This window comes from Tyto alba, unplaced genomic scaffold (assembly GCF_018691265.1).
Source record: "Tyto alba isolate M040663 unplaced genomic scaffold, T.alba_DEE_v4.0 Super-Scaffold_18, whole genome shotgun sequence".
In the NCBI taxonomy this organism is placed as follows: domain Eukaryota; kingdom Metazoa; phylum Chordata; class Aves; order Strigiformes; family Tytonidae; genus Tyto; species Tyto alba.
In genome coordinates, this window is record NW_024881280.1 from 32,674,262 (window position 1) to 32,696,379 (window position 22,118).

Genomic DNA, 22,118 nt, shown 5'->3' on the forward strand with positions numbered 1-22,118 from the left:
TCTTGCCTGGTCACAAGTTTAGGAAGTGTTGTTGCAATAGCGTCACACTGACTGTGAGGGAAATTATATCCTTACGAGGTTTTGATTCCTGGATTTATGCATTTATGTCACGTTCCCAGACTTCATTTTCTCTTGCCTTTGACTCATGATCAGCTGCTGCAGCAGTTTATCAGATAAATGCATGATTTGAAATACTCAAAGTATTTTTGAGGAAAGAAAGTCATCTACCTTCAGCAAAACTGAAGTAATGCCACTAAGACCCAGTTGATAAAAATTACTTGCGTTTCTTTTTTTTTTTTTTTTTTTTTAATATTGGGTTCCTGATCCTTTAATCCTGTTGAGCTTTTACATTATAAAATGAACAAATAATCCTTGTTTTAGACTCTGTAAGTGTTCTCGTTGTACATTTTTATGTGGCTTTTCAGCCTTGCTGCTACGGTGACAGTGCCTTTAAGCAGAACATTCCTCTTACCCACATGCAGTGCCTCAGACTAGTTACAATTACAACAATTACAATTCGCAACATACATCAAGGGTAGATATTAAGACCAGCCTTTGGAAATACTCACATTACTGTCCTCCAAGAACTTAAGTGCTTTGGCTATGTTGTTCAAACGAAAAATGCGATGTGTTGAAGATTTGTATTCATGCATCTAGAAAAAATAAAAGCCACGCTGTCTTTTAAAATGGTGTAATGATTCACCGCGTCACGTGAAGCTTAAAGACCTACAAACACAGAGGCAAAATAAAGCTAAGGAAATCTACCTATGTCAAATTACTGCAGTCTTTTCCGAGCAGCGAAGTGCTTCAACTACACGAGGTGCCCCTGCTGTGGCAAAACCGGGTGAGCAGCCAGCTCTCCTGCTCTCCAGATGTTATCACTGTCTTGGACCTGCCACGTTGATTATTTACGTAATCGCTCCCCAACCGTGTTCAGTCACAGGATCAATTTTACCTGAGAAGTTGTAATAATAGATTTTTTTTTTTTTTTTTTGGGGGGGGGGGGGGGGGGGGGGGGGTGTCGATTTCAATTCAATGATCCTAATTAAGAAGGGCGAGCAGTTTTCATATCAGGCCCAGGAAGGCAGGAGGCAGAAACCTTCACTTTGGCAAAACCAAACCAGCTCCGCTGCACGCCTGTCCCCCCGCAACTCCACGTGGGCGCCCTGGTTTTGTGCAGGGACACCTCGCTGCCAGCGCGACACGTCTGGCCAGCCCACCTCACCCCCCTCCTCGCCCTCCTCCCTGACCTCCCGGGGCACAGCCCGGGCCCTACCGCCACCCGGCTCCCCCTTCAATTCCTTTCCAGCCCGGCTCTCAATGAAACCTTGTGCGAACGCACGCAGAGACACTGCTGCTTCTGCTACAGCCCCGCCTTCCCCACCCCAAAAAAAAAAAAACAAAAAACCAAAAAAACGTGAGAATATCAGAAAACAGGCGGTTCTGAATGCGTGACCACTCGTGCGGCAGCGTGCGCTGGTCCAGCCGCTGCAGAGCATCACCGGGGGACGGCCAGCGCATCTGCAGCGGTGGGACGCCCGCGGAACACGGCTCTCCCCTTACCCCAGCGCGATGCCCGCGCAGAGGAGAGTGCTTGCTGACAAGCCTGATGTAACAACAGGGGATCGTTACAATCACCTGCCATCGGTCATTGGGATCTGCGCTGGGTGTTTCCATTTCTAGTATGCGGAGCTTTATACAGCCCTCACAAAGAAAGGAGGAGAGGAAAAGATTCCGGTAGGTGAAACTTTACCCTTCTGATTTAGAGACCGTATCAGCGAGTCTAATGAAACCCAAGCCAGGACACCAGAACTAAGCTCACAATTACAGCAAGCATCAGCAGACCTATTAAGTGTCGTAATGATCTTAGACAAAATAGAAATTCTGGATTAAAGAAATAATAGAGCAAATATATCTTTTCTTGGTAACGTGACTTGGGTGATCTCCAGATGGATTATGTGAGCATTAACGTATTAAAGCCTTAAAAAACCTAAGGGGTAGGAACATTTATACTGATCACACACCTCATTGTTACATATTTCCCTCGACATCTGAGTTACAGCGCAGGACACCAGCCTGTAACATCAGGAAATCACAACGAAGTTGCTGAAAATTCTTATTGCCGTACCCAAGACACGGGACCCAGTTCACCCTTATTCCTTGGATGTCCGTACGTTGTTGCCCCCAACCCCCAGAGCTCAACACCTACGGAGGTTTCTCCCCCGTGCATACATACCAGCTTTTGCCCTGACAGGACTTCCAGCAGCGCCATCAAGATTTTGCCATCTTGTATATCAATAAACAAGTCTTTCACTTTCAGCGGAGGCTTGCACTGTGAAGGAAATAAATTAGGTGGCTTTTGAAGCAGCACTGCTTGGGAAGTCACCATGATTTAGGAGAGTAAGAAGGAGACTTTGACAAGACAGAGGTACTAGAAGTGAATCTTAGCCTGCAGGAAGAAAGGGCTGGTTATTCTTCACGTCAGCGGCAATTCTGTCCTAGGAATGTCAGAGCTAAACCCGAGACACCGTACTCATGTAATCGAGATCAGACAAGGACTCATTCCAGATTTCCCAGAACAGAATCTCACCCTCAGTACTCTGCCTAGAAAGCGACCACCCAAGGGCTGGGTGCTGATCCCTCAGCCTAAGGCAAGTCCAGCAGATGCACGTCCCACTGTATGCCGAGACAAGCCTGAGCTCCAGCTGGCCACCACGTCCTGTCTTCTCTGTAAGGTTCCTGGTGGTGCCATCCTCTTCCCCAGTGTTTTCTAAGGACTTTAAATAGCCACTCCTTGTATCGTGCCCCTCTCTCCTCAGCAAACTCCTCCAAAAGGAGCCACCTCCCCACTTCACCGAGGTGTCTGATGAGGCGTGGAGGCACACAGCCAAGTCAGCTCAAGCCCTTAGGCGTAGTCTCAGCTGCAGCAATTACATTCTGTTCAGGTGTCACTCACTCGCCTGTCCCTAAAGAGCCCAATCTTTTTATCTTTGGTTGGGCAATGCACTACTGTTCGATTAAACACTGCTTCTGGCAAACTGGGACCATGCGTTTTCGTTACTAGTCTTTAATCTAGCCAAGAGTACTAAACAATGCTCCGCACTGAAAGAAAGCAAAGTATTGTCCATTTCAAAATTAAATAACCCATCTGAAAGCCCCAAACCCAAATCTTTTTTTATTCTTTCAGTACTTCAGACAGGAACAACCGGAACTTGGAAGATGCATACTATTCCCAATTATCCCATGACCAGCAGAGCCAGCTCCTCTCAGAAGATGACCCAGATGGGATGGTCTGCTCCAAAAGGGGACACACCACACCCTAAGTTTCCTGAAGAAGTACAAGAAGAAGAATTCTCTGCTGCTTTTTTTTTTTTTTTAAAAAAAAAAAAAAAAAGAAGACATTATGTAAGAAATGCTTTTTTGAAGACAAAGGCAGAAGCCACCTTTCTCAGTGGGCGTCCTTGGGGAATCACCTGTAATTAGAGAGAACTTTAGTGAAGCTCTCATTATTTACATGGGTATGTTTATTTGCCACTTCCAGGAAAAACATTAATATAGCAGCAGACTTTTGCCCTTTCTTCAGAAAAGCATTTTTCTTGGTTGAATCAGAGAGGAAAAAAATTTCTATGCACTCCAGAGAAGACAGTTCACCTGCCCGCTGCGTTTCTAAGACTTCACATAGTTAGCATGGCAGAATTAACAGCACCCTACAGCCTTTTTTGTGATCTAATTCCTTCTGTAAATCAAAGACTCTCTCCACAGCCACGTACTTGACAACCCTTTTTGACAATTTCCAAAATTGCAGTTAGTGTAAAGCCCTAGGGCCTGATTCACGAAGGCATCACATAACACTTGTCTTCATTCCGAGTGACCTTTGGGATCAATTGCTAGTCAAAACATTTCCAACTAGCCTTATTCTGATTTTCCAGTGAGATTTAAGAGGATCCCTTTATTCCTTCAGCAACACTCACCACAGAGCAGTGGACTTAAGCAACTATGTATGTGACGCCTTTCTTCTAAAATCCCTTTACTTTACTGCTGACTGAACTGCAATCACTTCCCAAGAGCTACAGGGCTAAACTGGGAGTCAGCTTGTAGCCCAAACTTAGTCCCAGTCTGTGCTTTATGAAATTTAGCCACAGACACTAAAAGCACTGTGAAGCTCAAAACTCCAGTCCAAATTAGGACTTTGTCTGGATCAGCAAGCTGGTCTCATTCTTTGATCTTGCACTAAGCATTGCTGCTGTCTTAGCAATATTAGGAATTCTTTTTCTCTCTTTTCACCCTGAACAGCAGGAAAATCGTTCTCTGGATGGCAGACTATGCAGGAGAGTTAGTACTTATCTGTTATCAGCAGGAATGCTAAATTAGGGTTAATAGCCATATTATGGTGTGATTAAGAAACAATTACGTCTTCAAATATGAAGTGATGTCCAAAAATTAGTTCTCTAATGTAAGTGGATATGAAAAGACACCATCATACAGCGCCCCCCCCCCCCCCCCCCCCCCCCCCAAACCATGACTGACAAGGAAATAATGTTTCCCATCTGCAGATCTGGGATGAAGGCAGGTTCTGAAGAACATCTGTCTTTGGCCATGATGCTTCAGATGTTTGAACTTCCAGACCAGGGAAGAAGACAGTCATCATCACCTCAGAGCAGCCTCAACCACATTTGATATTTTGTGGGTTATGTTCTATGGGAAAATTCTAGCCTCATGATAAGTCAGCAGCATTAAAGACTTAAATGCACCTGAGATGAACTAAAGCCAGCCAAGCCTTCGTTGAGCCTGAAAAGCACTTTTTATTTACCCAGAAATACGCTTTCAGCTTCCCTTCATTCTCCTCCAAACGTCCCCATATGCACAGAAGTCAACTTTGTTTCCAAATTTTAACTACTTTAAAAGGAACTACCTTCAATCTGTCTACGGTTGTGTCCTTGTATCTCAGTGTCAGCACTGTTTGTCAATCTTACCTTTCCCAAATGCAGGTTTATCCATCTGGTAAAGGTCCTCTTCTGTACATTTTCCCGTTCCACTAGAAATATCAGAAACAAAAAACAGCACTTAAGTTTCCAGAAGAGGGAAAGCTGGTAGAACGATGCACAAAAAAAGTCAGAATTCACGAGAGCCCTGTGAATAAAACAAAGATATTCCAAATCAGGAGACAGCAGGTTGAGCTGTGGTGTTTTATTCAATTTCTTTGCCCAGACATGAGCTGTACACCTGCACACGCGTTCTAGAGGAGTAGGAAAAAAAAATCTCCCTTGGTTTTGCAGTCTTCACTATAGCTTTTGAGAGGTGAACATCTGTGTGTTGTGCACAGCTCTCCCGTGATGTTAGCCTCTGAGCAGGCAACTTGACCCTTCTCTGTCCGTTTATAGGAGTACTGCTTTGACACCCGCGTGCCCAGTGGGCTGGTGTGGATTCCCATGTACTTACTTGCACGCAGGAGGAGACAGGGCTGCATCAGCTAACACGACAATTTTGTCTTCAGCCTTATGAAGGGAAGAGACTCATCGACTCTCATCTTCCCAATCTCCTAACCAGTGCTTTTAAAATCAAGATTCCAAGTCCCTGCATTGAAGAATCATTGTATTTATATTGCAGTAAGATGAGGAGTGCTCGTTCCTTGCCAGAAGTGCTGGATGCTAGGTGCTGTGCAGACAGCTCTTGGGCCAGCTGAAGAGTTTATAATCACATCTGCCATTTCCTGAATCCATTTCCATAGTGAACTACAGCAAAAGCGTAAGGGGAATCCTATTACTGACTAACTTTCATTTACCCTCTAATATAAAAAAACCCTAAACCATATATTTAATATAAATGAAGTAGACTGACAAAGTAGTATTTCATTTTAGAGACAATTATTCTCAAGTGGTTCTCAAATTTCACTTGAATTAAGGAAATCTGGCAGTTTATGAACAAAAAACATTAAAACTCGGTATATGCTGTATTTCAGCTTACTCACAGAGCATATCAAATATATTTGAAAACCATTTTGTGTTTCTTCAGCCCGACAAAAATAGCTAACCTATCTACTGGGAAATCACATTCTGTAAAAGTCTGGTTTGTTTTTACTGGTCAGAATAATTATAGGCTAAGTAGTAGCTTCTGTAAATCAAATTTTAATATTGTTCTTTTTGATCATTTTAACTGAAGGGTCAGCAGCCTCTAATCATATGTATAATTGTTTTCCTTATTTTGATGTATCGGAATAGGGCTTTCAGCATGAATTACATCTGTCACTGATGGCCATTCAGGCCTTTTAAGTCCTCTTATTCCTGTAAAACCTGATTTTGTGTAAGATTGGTTAAAAAAAGTCATTACCCCTTAAGTGCTTTAGAAAACATGGAAAATGCCAAACTAATTATTGCTGTTGGCTTTCCTTTTAAAATATCTTAGAAGAATGTGCACAGATTCGAAACAGCTCCCTACAAATGAAACTGTAAATTATATTAGAGTTCCAGAATATCTGTAAAAAACCCACAGCATTTACCACCTACAAATCTCAAAGTACAACGTCACCTATTTTCTCGGGGGGGGGGGGGGCTTCCCTTTCTTCAGCACCTCGACCCCCCGAAGGGGCTTTCTGTGTGCTCCCAACCACGGCTGGGCAGCAGAAGTGCTACGTGTCACCGAGGGAGCAACATCCACCATCAATCCGTGAACTGTCATTTTTCAGGGCGGGTTAACGTGAAGCCAGAGCCGCCCCCAGACTCAGGTCTTTTTGTTCAAATGGGCGTGGGGGCATGCAGGGGAAGGCAGAATGGGTGCAGGAGCTCGTGGCAAGCAACAGGGCCACCTTCTCTGAAACGCTCGGGAGTGCTCAGATGGGCAGTGCCAGGTTTCGGGGAGGACGGGAGACCTTGTCAAAGGGGCTGGATGTGTCGACTTCCAGTGTCGACCAAAATTAACGAAGAACCACAGAAAGGAACGCGGAAGCAAAATTAATATTTTCTTACGTCATCAGTCTTGGTTTCGGGTCCTATTTTTCACCAGTCACTTCGGCGACCTTCATTTTCAGCGTAAGGAAAGATGCAAAAGAACTGTTTTTTTTTTTTTTTTTTTTTTTTTACAGATCATCCATAAAACTGAGCACACACCGGCTCCTAATTTTGCTGCAGAAATTCTGCCATCTATGCAAATTAGAGTGGCACACATGCCTCAAAGAAGGGGTGAGCCAAGCTGGTGTTACTGCTTCAGGAAGTTCACACCAACAAAAAAAAAAAAAAAAAAAGAATAAATGGACATTCAGGCAAGCACTTGCATATATACACAGGTTTCTGACGCTAATGAGTGAACGTTTCTACAGCAAACAGCCTCTTTCCAGTAAGAATGATGATCCCCAGAATGGGCACTATTTGATTCGGTAATAGTCTAAAGCAATAACAACTGGATGGGGAAGAGGACGGGAGGGGGAAATGTGTTTATAAAATCCCTAAGGCAGACAAAACCCTAATGCAGTCCATATGCTCGACGGTGGAGTTAATGGGAAAAGTTCAGCACAGGTATTTACTGATGTGTGCCTTTAACTGTTATTCTTCTCCAGCTTTGTGGACCTCCCAGTTTCGGCAGAGCCCCTCTTCTCCACAACTTTTTCATTTGAGACAATTGTAGAGACTCTATAAACTTTATTCAGTTTCTATAAATTAAATGGAATCTTTTTTTCTCCTTCGCACCTACTATTGGGTAAAAGTGAAGAAAATCATTCAAGTCTAAAGCTCCTATGCTTATGAATATAGTTTACTGAAACTGCACTGGGTTTATTGGGCAGCTAGAGAGCAATAACACCATTATAAACTAATAATTACACACACCATATGGCTGCACACAGCTCCTATGCTGGAAAAGAAGGACGCCTGCTGTGAGGGTTGGATTCAAAGATGTAATGTTGGAAGGTAGTAAAAAGTTAGGAATTGCCATTTTGGTTCAGCTCAGATCTTGACATAAGAGCAAAAATATAAAGAGTTCTCTGACCCACAACCGTGTCCTACAGGACAACAGAACGTGGCAGAATTTGGCTCAGCCACAGTATCTGCATCCTAGTCAGTTTGCAGATATTCAAAAATATATATATTCTCGTTTGTCAAATCTTATGGTGAAGGCAGCTAATTTGTGACAGAGTAAAACTAAGCTAGGTCAAAAACTACTTGGGCAGATTCAAGGTTAAGATGTTAATGGACGAGAGGGTTTGGCTGCTTCCCTTTGCGGGACTATTTCCTTCCCCACCCACCTAGAAATCCCTCAGGCACTTACTGCTGATGCCACTTCTTCCTCCTTCACATCTCCTCAGAAGTCACTACTGTTGCAATACCTACAGGAAGCCAATCCCCTAACAGCCTCTACGTTCATCAGCAAATTGGAGATAGCAAATATTGATTTGCTTTTAAATACTATTTTTTCTGTAGTTGTAGAACCAGTTATGAATAATCCTCTGAGGCACACCACCATGGGGCTGGGCACATGAAGGAACTATGAAACGTGGAAGCTGATTTGAGTGGAACATTTGTCAGTGTATAATTACATAGCTTCAGAAAACTGCTTGATTTGCATGTATGGTATTACTCCCAAAGCAAAGCAGAAGGTCACTTAAATTTGTTTCCAAAGCTATTAGCATTTCATCCAGGATATCATCATCAGGTGACGTTAAAACCTTCACAACAGGCCAAGCTGGCTTTTAGACCCACTTGCAACTTGCCTTCAACACATCTTGCTAACTACCAGTTTTAGAACACGCATGAAAGCCAACTTCCTTCTTTCTACTGCAAGCTGCAACCTCTTCAGATACAAGATAGACCTGTTATTAACATTAAGCAAATTTTCAAGACAGAAATGGTGGTGTTGGCCACCTAACTGTGAGAGAGAATGCTTTGATCCTTGGCTTCAGAGGCAAGAACCTGCTAGGAGAACCATCCATATCCACTTAATCCGTAACCAACAGCGGCCACCAGCTCATAACGCGCATGGCTCCGGAGGTTGGATGAGGAGGAAATGGCACTTCTTATTACACAACAAAAATATATGGGCAAATGTATGGTATTTAAATACTCCAGGCTAACTACGAAATTAATATGTGGTTCAGACATCCTAAGTCTTGGGAAATGCAAATTCCTCTCCTTCTGCCTTCCTCACCCCAAAACCCCAGTTCACACAGCCAAGTAATCATCCGGTCTCTAACGAACACCCATTCAACAGCCTGCTTTTGAACTACCCAAGCTCCAGGACACCAAATAACATGAGAACTGGATTTTAAGCTGGGCTTCACTGTGTTTCTGCACCGTGACTCAGCCTAGGTATTTCTGATTACTAGTCATCGTGCTATCAAGTCGGAATACTGTTTCCTCTGCAAACTGTGTGTTGACGAAGGAAGCCGGACTGACATCTCAGAAAACGGACTTTGCCTAAAATTGCTCATTTGCTGCCTGAAATGCTCCAAGTTTGGGCTGATGTGTCTCGAACACTGAAGAGTGTGTTTCCAGACATGAAAGCCCATGTCGTTTTTATAGCTCATGGCAAGGCAGCAATACCATTAGCTAAAGAGGAAGTCTTAGGTTTTTGTTTTAATTAGGTGGTTGTAGCTTTGCACAGACCCAGACCAATGGCACTGAGTAGCCAGGTCGAATTCTGGTGTCAAACCAGCAAAAAGAGGATGATGTCTGACTAATATCTGCCTCAGTAAGCTTCTGTAGACAGTGAAGCTGGGACACGTGAATCCCTGAATGCCACTCCACCTGGTTTTGCCTATACAGATACAAATAATTGCATGTGCCATCCGGGCAAATAAAGGCCACGCTGTTAGTTAAAATAAGTGGTCAGGCATTAGATCCGGGATGTAGATGTTAGGTACAGGATATCGACAGCTGTAAGGAAGCACAGATCCTTTTACTGTTCAAACACAACACACGGGACAAAGTTCAGATGCAAAGATAAAAGACACGACACATGCCACATGGGAAGGGTGGTTAGAGGTAAGCTGTAACAAAAAAAAAAAAAGGGGGGTGGTGAGGAGGGGAGACTGGGTGGGGGGTAGCAACTGAAAGCAAAATAAATGGAGAGTTTAAGATGGAAATTGTGAAGCTGGGCAAGGAAAAGTGCAATTAAATTTTCTACTTCATCTCAACAGAGTTACACTGAACTGTGAACCCTCAGAGACCTAATCTCTATTATATATTTTCAAAAAGGGTGAAAAACCAGCTCACAACGTAAGACAACATGTAGGAGAACACATTCCTCTCCGGTCTATATGGTGCAGTCCAGCTACACTGCTTAGTGAGTACTCGGTACTTACAAGAAAATCTCCGTATTTGCAGGAGTGTGAATTTTAATGGTTAATCAAAGTATAAGGAATAATTTTATCCAAGTTGACCACAAAATCCATTTTATAAGCTTCTGAATTCCTGGGAATTGTTTGTTTTCCTTGTGCTTAAGAAACCCCCAAACAGCTTAGAAGATTAATATGAATTTACTTTTTGATCTGTACAGGGGTAGAAGGCTTTGTTGTGTACCATATGCCAATTTGATGTAATCTGGAGCACAAGAAATATTAAATCTTAAAAACTCTGGTTTTCTAAAGGAAACATTAACTACACTATATAACATGAGACTGCTCTCAAGTTACCTCCTATGAAATAGGGCCTCTAAGCCTTCCAGATGAAGTTGTTAAGTTAATTGTTTGTTGAAACTGACCCATTTATTAGGGTCCTTATTAAATTTCTATGGCAGGTGTTGAAAGCTTGAGGCTTTTTCATTCCATCAAAGTTGCAGAGTCTTAGTCTTACTGGTTCAAAATTCTTTAAAACTCAGGCTGGTGCTGCAGAACACAAACACTGCAGGATCACAGGCATTACGTTTTCATTAGCTGCCGCTAAACAGGTTTCTTTTGGAGTTCAGTGTCTGGTTATAGCAAAATATTTACAATTGGTGTATTAGGAATACGTACGCCGGACAAATATTGCAGGATGGATATGAGATTTCTAAAAAACTCTTAGTGCTTTAATCCTCACAATGTCTGAGACAGATGTTACTCTTACCAAAGCATGAGAAAGATGAATTTACTTGTAAACTCTACCGGGCTCTGGAAGAGAAATCCTACCTAAAATATTACTATTGGAGCTGATCAACATAGCTTCCAATGATAGGGATTTATTTCTCCCCCTTGAAAACAAATATGGTAGTGGCAGATGGTAAAGATTCCCCTCCCTGTACCCTTCAATCACAAAGCAAACATCTTTGTTCTCATGACTTTTTATACCCATGGAAAATGTTATCAAACAGATTAAGAAAATTTCTCATTTACATATCAGGAATGTTCTTACGAAGCAAAATTTGACAATTTAAAAAAAGAGCAATACACTTCTGTTCTGAACACTTGGAATGAAACAAACATCAGTGTTTACTGGGAAGGTTACTGGACCCCACAAAGTAGTAATTAGGTTAAATTCAGTGGGTTTGGAGTTGATCTAGCAAGTGATTTAAGCACTGATCCAGCAAGGGGTTTTCAGACTGTGCACACCACCTCTTGTTGTACACTGCTGTACAAGGAGCAGACTACTTCCTTCTGTACGTGAAAATAAAGAGGATTTGCAATTACCAGCAATGGCCATTAGAAGCAATGCACATTTACAGCGTCTTGGTTCGAGAGTTGCTCCTAGCCCAGGGTTCACCATGTTCCAGTGCTGTCTGCTGCACTAACACTGCTTCCTACAAACAGTTCACCTCCTGGGACTGCTGCTGTAGTTGGGGGTATTTAGGTCCCCAGCTCTGCAGTGGACAGCATGCCCAACCCTTGCCATTGCCGGAGTCCTGAGCTCTGCTTCAAAGGGCAATGCTTAACTTCAATTTCAACCTCTTCTTGCGCCTTTTCTACCTACTTGAGTATATCAGGTCTGATTCGCTTCGCTTGCTCAAAAATAAAACCAGAAGTGCCCTTCTGAAACTAACAAAATTACAGTCACTGCATTCAGCCAGGTACGAGTGAGCCCTATCCTTCTTGTTAGTTAGAGGAATGGCTCTTGAATCAAGTTCACATCAACGTGGTTTTACTAGCACGAGCGCAGCCCTTTCCCTCCCACGTGGAGAAGAATGTCCAGTACCAATACCAATATCTGCAGCAGTATCTATCTATCGCTCCTAACTGAGGATCTCGGTGCTCATGCTGTAGCATCTAAGCAGAAAAGAACAACATCTTCCTGAAGCCATCCCACCTCAACCAAGTAAGGGCTAGTCACAAAGTCCAGTCCGTTTCACCTCCACCGCTCTGCATTTACCCTTAGTTGTTGTGGCAAAACCTAGCCTGTGAAACATTCCTTATCGTTTGTGTTTGCTCCTTCCTGAGAGGGCAAAAATTCCTTTTGGCTGGCCGATGGTTGTTGAGACATGAAAAGCTGAAATGCAGTAAGATATTCTGCTTTACCTCAGTTCTGACAACAGCGCTAAAGCCTGAATAATTTGACGTGAACGAAGAAGCCCAACAAAACCCACACTGTTTGTCAGGGTTATTTCTTGACATTCAGAGCGTATGCCCAGCGTCCCACTGTTTCCTATATTTATCCGTTAATATTAACAGGTTGGTGGCTAACTGTACTTTCATGCATTTGAAACCACCGTAACTGAATTTGTGAGCAGAAGGAAGAAAATGAAGGTGCAGGAGACCGGCAACGCATCCCGAGCGGCTACCCGAGCTCCTTTACAGGAGCCAGTCTTTAACACAAAATTTGAACTCTCGCAATCAGTAACCAGGACCTTCAACCAACCAGGATGGTACAGAAGGGCTGAGGAGACAGTGCCCAGAAATGTATTATCTTCTTTGGAATTTGCCTTTCCCCGTGGGAAACTTGTACTTAGAAGACAGTAGTTTCACGTTCAGATAAGGAAACGCAACCGCAATCACGGTGAGACACAGAACTACCTTGCAGAAGCCATGAAATCACAAAGAATTGTCTGCTGGGGTGCCTGTGGCTTCTGGATTTCGATTTTCCGCTTCCCTCATTGTCCCCAAACAACTCAGGGACATGATCCAGACAGTACATTATTAAAACCCAGAAATGCTTACAAGGCCTGCCGAACAGGACACTGCAGCACTAGAAGAGGTTCATAACTAAAACTTAATTAGACGTGTGCAGTACTGCAAAACCAGTGGTAAAAGCCAGAAAGAGTAACCCACTGCATAGACCACCCAAACCTACTGGCATGCTCAAGAAAGGGAGCAGCATCAGATGGGTCTCCCTAGTGAAAAATGTAGACAATCACACTGTGTTCTGCCTCTCTTCCGCTTATCCATCCCTTTAATGTCCCTTATCAAAGCTGTTAAGCAGCACGGAAGAAACAGTGAGGAGCATTGTAGTCAGATGAATATTAGAAACGTGCTACTCTAAGAGCAAAAGACTGAAGAGATTTACGGAGATTAATATTAACTAGCACAAAATCCTGTGGCTTTGGAGGAATAAGCAGATGCTTTGTCCATTGTGGGCCAGGCACGTGATCTGAAGTAGAGGGTGTGAGCCTGTTCTTGAAGGGCTGGAGAGGAAAACAAAACCAAAAACACACTGTAAGAGGCAGGAGCTATGCTGTAATGTGCACTGTTGCAGAGCAAGGCAACTGCCGTTTAAAAATGGGTGAAGTTAGATTCAAAGGGCTAAAAAGCTGAACTGAAGCAGAGGTCCTTTTCAAGATGCATTATAAAATGCAAGAGCCTAGCAGTGACTGGTGGATACCCCCGAGGAGTTGCCATTTGTCCTAAGTGACCTTCTAGGAGGCACGCTTCAAGAGAGTTACGTCTGCTTTTCTAAGAAAAGGGTAGCTGCCACAGGAGAAGTTACGGGCCGGGCAGATCAAGGATGGCAAACTTCTGAGTGTTCGGCTAAATCAATCATGTAGCCACCCCCACGGGACTCTGACCCTAACTCTGCCCCTCCTCTAACCCTAACACAGGCTTCGTGGGCAGCCCGGCAGAAAGCCCAGTCCCCTCTGTACGCTGTGCAGCATTGCTTTAGGTAGCACGGGGAACCATGAGTGGGAAGTCCTGGGCGTTACTGTGGGCGATGCTACCCAGGTGCCAAAAGTTAGCAGAGAAATTATTTTTCTGAACTCAGTAGCAGTCTTTTGCTCCGGCTGGCTTTGAAACCAGGCTGTAACATGTGAAGACTGTTCAGAAATAGCATTGGCACAGCTTACCAGTTAATCAAAACTAGAAGGTGTCGGACAAAATCCTGCGCTGGGCTTAGGCTGAGGCCTGCTGTACCATGCAGGATCTCCGTTCTTCCTCAGAGTCCCCTAGAACGTGGCAAAGCAGCCCTCAAGTGACTGACTGAAGCTCCTGATGGAGCTCCACATTTTCAGTTGTATGCCTGAAGGCAGGTTCCAGCAAATCTGCCAGGATGGAAACCCAAGAAAAATAAATATGCATACAGGGTCTTCTGTCCAGAGGACCCAACACTAAAATAGTACCGTTTTATGGCATTAAACCAATGCCAACAAAAGACCAGAGCACTATCAGCTGTAGACACTGAACGCATCTTCCACACTGGCACCATCATGCCTCCTGACTCGGTGTTTAAAAAGTTCACCTGTAACCTCCAGGACAACAACTGCCTTTCTACTTCTCTCTTTTTTTTTTGCAACTGGTTTCCGAAATTCAAACAAGAACATGGCAGGAACCATGAAAACTCACCCCTTCTCCTTCATGGCCCGCATGGAACATCCGCCCAGAAGAAAAAGCAAGCATAAAAAGAATTTGGACCTGAGTGCCAAGCAAGTATTTGTGTTATTTATGGACATTTCCAGAAACAAAATTTAGCAGAGATGCATTCCTCATGGACAGTATTACTCATAGCAAAACAATCTTCTTTCAAGCAAAAACCTGTTACTACATAGCTATACTCTGTATTTGCATGGTACCTTCAGTCCAATGAGCTCTGTCATCGTCAGACTTTCACATCCCTGGGGACAAGACATAACATTGTTTGCTGTTACAAAGGAGAAAATGGAAGCACCAAGAACTTCAGGGACTAATTATCATGCAAGCAACAAGCTTTTCCTTTAATACAGTCAATGGTGCTCATATGGCATCACATCTTTCCCAAAGGCAAGTTTAAAAAATAAGAAAAGCTCATGGAAAGAAGACGTATTTTGTTGCTTGGAACTGTGCTCACACACCTAACAGTCCCTCCCGAGATGGATTTAAGAGATATACTTCAAAACAGGATGTAAGCCATTTTATTTGACATGTTAGCTTGTACTTAGAAGAATGGTAATCAGGCATTCCAGAGAAAGGCGGACCTTCACATGTATGTCACACTCCATAGCACAAGAGGAACACAGGAACTCTGGAAAGAGAGGGAGCTTCTGTGGGATGGTCTGGTTTCTACAGCCCTTTAAACCAGTTCTCTACTTTTATTTTTCTTTTAATGACAATTAAAATTATTTATTCCAAGCCTCCTGGCGTTCCTGGCCACTCCCCAAGACTATTCGAGAGCTGAAGACACGGAACCGCTCAGTCACTGCAGCCTGCCTGGTGGGACTTCCAAGTGGCACCACAGAGGGACGCGGTTTCACGCACCCATTAACCCAGTACAGATTCCACATTGCCACTAACGAGCTTAGCAAACACTTCGGCCAGCACAGGGGAAGGTGTCAAACAGCATTTTGGCAGCAGAGGTGGCCCGCTGTGTACATCAGCCCTTGGTGTGAGAATGCTTATAGGTCCAAACACTATCCCATTAGCTCACTCTTCCCTCATCCGTGTTGCTCTTGCACTGCCTTGCATCTCTCACCCCCAAGCCCAAACGACAGGTATCTGGTTAATGTGTGTTCCTCACATTTTTTTTTTTATCCATTTGCCACATCAAATCGTGAATGTTGTGCAGTGGGAATAACGCAGAGCACGAGGACTGACAGCATTCCTACTGCCGCCGGAGTCAGGGGAGCTCTGGTCGGTCAGCTCCTGTTCTGCCTCTTCTTCTCACTCTGACAGGCACTCTGACAGTTTCAGCAGAGAGGGCTGCTGGTATGTGCTGGATATGGTTAATAGGTGATACCTCCACCTTCAGTAAGCCTGCAGGTACATACAGAGCTGGAACGTGCGTGTTCTCCAACAGAAAGATCACTATTCGGCCTCCATTTCTCTTCATCTCTAGGATGAGAGATGGATGGACGAGCAACAGAAGAGGACAGTGAGGAGACTGCTGCTTTCGGGACTACACGCTCCAGTTCCTTATGGCAACTCAGCTGGACAATCCAGGAAAAAGGCTGTGCTGTCAGCCACACCTTATCAACGGCGCTGAGATCCGCCGAGCTAGCACAACCACGGACACTGAATTCTGGGGGGCCGAGGATGACAAGATGTTCTCTTCTCTGAGGCCAGGCCTATGCTCAGACCTAGGGACTTCAAGGCTGTTTCAGTACTATTTGTCTAAGACTTGTGTATGACTCCCATAAAACCCCCCCCCCGTAACTCACGGAGCCGTATTAGAGCCCCGTCAGAGCCGTTCTGGCTCTGCACGGTGCTTCAAGCTGAGCAGCTTTTGCAGATGGTCACGGTCCCATGGAGCTACCAGTGCCTGGCCTTGCTCACACCCTTCAGCAACTGCTTATTCCTGAGAGCCTGGGTATAAGGCGAGAAGCTTGTGAACAGTTTCTGCTCCTTACAGCCGTACGACATGACCTAAAGCGAACCAAACATTTCAGGAATATGAGACCTGACTCATGGATTTCACAAGCCTGAGTTCATCTATCCCCAATGTCTGTCATTTTGGAGTCATGGAGAGAGATTATTAAGTATCTCAAGGACTCTGGCAGGCTTGAAGTGGGCATGGCAATGAGCTTCATCAAAGCGTTCGCAGCACACGGGGTACAAGCAAAGACTGAGTAATCATGACTAAAACATGATCATACAGTCAGCTCCCCTCAGAATTAGAAACACAACGAAATCTTCGTAGAGAAAAAAAAGAAAAAAAATCAGGAACACAGCTACCTGATTGCAGCCTCTTGCCTGGCAACAGGGAAACAGTAAGCCTTTAAGCAAAAGATGCTACTTTGAAATTGAGGTATCATTAAAAAAAAAAAAAATAAAAGGACTCTCAATGCTAAATAGCATTTAGACTCTGATAGAACATATTGCTGGGAAGGTCATGGCTACCAGACTTTAACCTCTATTAAAACCTACTATGTAGAAGATGGTGAGGAGAAGTCCTAAATGTCTGAGGGAATCCCTTTCAGACCTTGGGCAAGTTTCCATGATCTCTGTGCTTCTCATCTTTAACAGTGGACTCATTCACGCTTTGAAAGGATCTTGAAATTAAACCCCCAAACATACTTCAGTGACAAGTACACAGTCTGGATCTAATGTTTAGAAGCTGATTTTTGTGATGCATCTGTCTAACAATAACACAAATGCTGATCAATAACATCATTCACACAGCCAAGGAAGGAATGCCAACAGGATTTGATACAACACTCTGCCACTCTTGTGCTAGTTTTGTTTGCACCTATATAACATTTTTCCCCAGTGCGGTAAAATTGTAAAGACAGCAACACCTTTTACCTACTAACTCTAACATAGGAACCTACTAACACAGGGCCTGGTAACGTATGAGAAAAAGTTACAGCTGAATGTCATCAGCAGACCACTCTTCCCTGGCTCGCCAACATTATATTCATAGGCAAGTCACCAGAAGAATCAGGATGCAAATTTTGTTTGGTGTAATTTCACGTGGAAGAAGAGAATGAAACTTTTCCCTATTATCTTTTAGTTTATTTCTCCATTAATAATAACGACTGCAATTTAGCTGTAAGAATGGCTTTGAAAATATACCTCCTCTATTTCAGTTTATTTCTACAGCTGCAGAATTATATTGTTTAACTTTCCTTTCTTAAGTGGATTTCCTTTGGCTTTGGCTCCCATTTAATAAAGTGACAAGTTTACTGAAAACAGCCTCTGCAGTTTCAGTGGATTAGTATGGTAAAGCCTAACTTGATTGAAAAATAACTTCATTCCGTGTTGCTTTACTGCCAGTCAGCTCACACTATTGACTACAGCTGCGCCTGGCCGCCAGACCAGTTATTTCACTTTTTGTTTGTTTTCAAATGGTCAGCAATAGCAATACCAGTACCACGCACACTCTCCATTTTCACGTTCCCTGGTGCGTGCAGAGGAGGTGGGAACCATCTCACTGGAGACAGGTTGTCAGAAGAGGGCTTCTGCTTTGCTGGAGATCAGCAGGTGATAAAAGCAAAGAAAGCAAGTACGGACCAAAGACTGCAATATAATTACAGTTCTATGCCAGATGAAACACGTGGGTGGCAATTAAGTAGGAAAAGCTTGTCAGAAATCCCCAGGCGCATAATTTAATCAGAATTTGATGCTATGACACCACCACATGCTGCACGCCTCGTCTAAGGTCTGGAGAGCCTTCATCCCCCACTCATCTGACCTCCCTTAGCCCCCCGGGCACAGCCGTGTCCCACGGAGACTCTTCCTGGACAGCACCCACAGCTGAAGATAGGCATCAGGATTTAACTCGGATTTGTCTTCTAAACCGAACAGATTTAACCCGGAGGCCATTTTATTACGACGTAAATAACAGTTACTCTGTTCTTTCAACGCTGAAAACGTTTAATTTTATAGCTGTTTTGCGGATGTTCACATTAAGCCTCGCCTGTGTAAGCAAACAAAGACTCTTTGACATTAACAGATGAGAAGCAAAAACCACGGGCCTTTCAAACTCACAAGACAAACTTTATCTGCCCTCTCCTTCCTTGGCCAGAAAACTAAAAATGGAGATAAATGCTGACTTTTACAAATGCCAGTACTGGCTCGTGTGTCTCTGTTGGAAAAATAACCGATTGATTTACTTCTGTGTCCATGGAACACAGGCTTTTAAAGCTTAATTATATAATTCCTTCCACTTATATAATTCCAGACCACTCTCTCCATTAAAAAATAAATAAAAAAAATTATACAGTCTAGTACAGAAGTACAATTATATAGCAAAGGACATACTTTTGTCACAGATCACATGCAAGCAAGAAAACACTTTGAGTTTCTGAATGAGTAAATTACAATTTACAAAATAATGACAAAAAATATTTATACAAGTGCACAATAGTTACGATTTCAGTAGAAACCTCCTTGGTAAAAAGAACATCAAATTTGCACACTAAGTGAGAGCCAACAGTCTTCTAGAGAACTGGGCTGGAAAGGAAGCTGCCAAGGGGTTAAGAGATGAAACTCTGGTTTCAGGAGGAAGAGCTAGTCAAAGGAAAACTTCAATCTGGTATAAAGTGGCCCTTCTTCTCTGAATTTCTAGAAGCTTAATAAATCAATCCTCGCAATTTTGGGGGGGTAATGTAAGAAATTATCACGATACTGATTTTACAAACAAGTTACAGTGAATTGACTTGTCTGATGTCACACAAGAAGCCAGGTTACACCCTGAGCCTTGCTCCTGAAGTCACACCTTGCGTGGTATGTAAGGATATGCTTAGGAAGTGCAGCCTGTGTGGGCCCTTTTCTTAATGAAATCCACTGAGACACTGGACTCCGGGGTTAAAACAGGTTTTACCATACAGGCCTGAAACGGATAAATCTGGAGCAGAATGTACTCGCTATAAAAAGTAGGGGGGGGGGAGAAAAAAAAGTCTTCAAACTTACATTTGTCCCAAGAGTCACATAAAATTTAGCGTCTCGGGGTTGTCTTCCAGAGAAACTAATGTTTCCCTGGAAACATGTTTCTAAATACAGTTGCTCCACTGGTATCCTACTAACAGCCTGTTCCTCAAGTACAGAGACAGGCTAATCAGTGGTAATGAGTTAGTATCCCTGAAACTTGCCTGCTGTAGTCAAATCTCGTAATTTCTCAGGATCCGTCTATTTTCAACAACTGAGGGAGCACCAGCAGGATCCTGCAGTCCAAGTTCTTTCCAGAAAGAAGTCGGTGGATGCAAGTCCTCATGCATTAGGAGGAGCGTTAGTGCATTTTTGACCTCTGGCATAAAACCAGAGACGACTACTACTGAACACTCCTGAAATCCGAGGCAGGCGGTGCTTGGGCAGGCACCACGGGCCCCCCAGCAAAGGGACAGCTCCCTGACTTTGCACCACGCCTGGCACACCGCAGCACCACTCACTGACAAAAGAAGGATCCAGAGCTGCCCCAGTCTAAGCTACGATGAAACACACATTTCTGAGGAGCTCCCGGGAACCCGTGGAGGAAATCTGTGCAGTCACCACGGTGCTTGGTTTCAGCAGGTGGTTCCTCTCTTCGTTAGCCTTAGTTTCTTGAAGGATAAAGCGTGAATACTTCACCGTTAGAGCGCAAGAAGGAGCTGCACACTTCCAGCATCCCTTCTGGTTCCTCTGCACTGAACTTCTTGCCAACATCCACCTACAACTAGGAGGCAGCGCCGGTCCTGGCGTGTTTCCTAACAAGCTCTCCAGGTTGCAGTGGCTCTGGCAGAGCCCCTTGCTGGTTTGTGTCTCTGCCTAGCAAGAGCCAGCTCTGACAGAAAGCGGGTGGGTGATACCAGCCTTTGCCCTGTCTTCTTTATGCTTTAGCAGAACAGGGGTGCTGCAAGGCATCGTGCTAATCTCTTGGCAGATGGATTTTTTTGGTGACAAACGATTCTTTTGATACAAGAAAAATGGCAAGAGAAAGATTATTCGCTCCGAAGAAAAGGAAGACTTCAGATTTAACGGAGTGTTTTTTTCTCTTTGTGTGAGGTCTGTCATGCATGGCACTGAGAGACTAATTTGTTGTTGTCTCTCCCGGCAAAAGAACTAGGGAATATCAAATGAAAACATCAAGATGCAGGTTTTTAAACAAAACTAAGGGAATTGCTTCTTCGCTCACAACACAGTTGTGTTGTGGAAGTCCTCACAGCCAGACCCCGTGGGTTCAACACATTTGGTGAGGGCTGAAGGGGAGGCACATTCACAGAAGGGAAATCCACCCATGTTTCTTAACCACAGTGAACTCCCTTCTGGATCTGGAAGTCCCTGGTTTGCAAATGATTGCAGACTAGATGAGGAAATTGTGAAAACTGCTCGCCCTGTTCTTACGCTGGGTACCCCCTTCTGGCCACTGTCAGATAGAGATGCTTGGCCAGACAGAGCTTTGGGGGGGCTACATGGCCACCAGTGCACTCTCCTGTCAAGTATTACCGTGGACGAGCCAGCTGTAGGGCAATCCAGAGAGGACCTGGGCGGAAGGCACTCTGTCATATTCCCAAACTGAAGCAAAAGATCACTTTGGATAAAAGGTCCAGGGAGACAAAGAAAAAGTAAGAAATCTTTGTCGTTTCATGCTGGCATAGCAATCCCTGTGCTCATGGGCAGGTAAGAAGTTTGGGTGTGGTTTTCTTTTTTACTGCTCCCCACCCGGTCCAATCTACAATAGGACTTCCACGACTGCACCTAAGTAGATAACTGTTACCATATTTGACATCAGTTTACAGTCTTTGAGTGATCTTAGATGGTCCCACCGTTAGACAGACAGAAACATTAGGGAAAAAAAAAAAAAAAAAAAAAAAAAAAAAAAAAAAAAGCAGGAAGGGGAAAGGACCTGGATAAGACAATCCTTTTGGCTACCTGCTCCAGAAGCTTTTCGCTCACTTCTCCTGGTAAAAAGTAACACGCCTTGTTAAAGTCAACTGCATTAACAAATTACTTTATTAATTTAAAATGTATTACCCTACTTATAAAACAGCTGGCCTTGTTAAACCAGCCATCTGTTAGTAAAACAGCCATGAAAAATTTCCTCAGTGTATGTCTTACAGGGCGTAGCTATCAGTGAGCCCACGGGTGGCAGAGAAGTATTGGCATCTGAAGTTGGACACACACAGAAAAACCCCTACAGTAAGCATAAGAACCAAAGTAAATAAACAGGTCTCCTGTCACACCCTGAGGGTTGCCACCACCCAATTCTTGCCAAGGAAAGCACATTCCAGATACAGGGCCCTTCCTTGCCAAGACAGGACTGCCACAATTATTCCCAGAAACAGGTCTAATCCAGCAGACTCCAGATCTCTATGGGAAATCAAAAGCCAGAAATAAAGTCAGGAAAGCGATATAAAATTATTCTCAGACAGGTCACCACAGAGAATATTTTTAGACCAGAAACGGT

At 43.8% G+C, this 22,118-nt stretch overlaps 1 protein-coding gene across 4 annotated transcripts in view; it reads right to left on the bottom strand.

Moving 5' to 3' along the window:
- The window catches only part of CLMN (calmin), a 74,718-nt gene that overhangs the window by 18,238 nt on the left and 34,362 nt on the right, over positions 1–22,118 (bottom strand). For all 4 annotated transcript variants that reach the window (XM_042790869.1, XM_042790867.1, XM_042790866.1 and 1 more), the window contains exons 2-4: positions 4,974–5,035; positions 2,237–2,332; positions 570–653 (exon numbers count right to left, since the gene is read on the bottom strand). In XM_042790869.1, coding sequence (XP_042646803.1) covers positions 570–653; positions 2,237–2,272 — 120 coding nt within the window. In that variant the 5' untranslated portion in view covers positions 2,273–2,332; positions 4,974–5,035. The remainder of the gene's footprint in view (positions 1–569; positions 654–2,236; positions 2,333–4,973; positions 5,036–22,118) is intronic.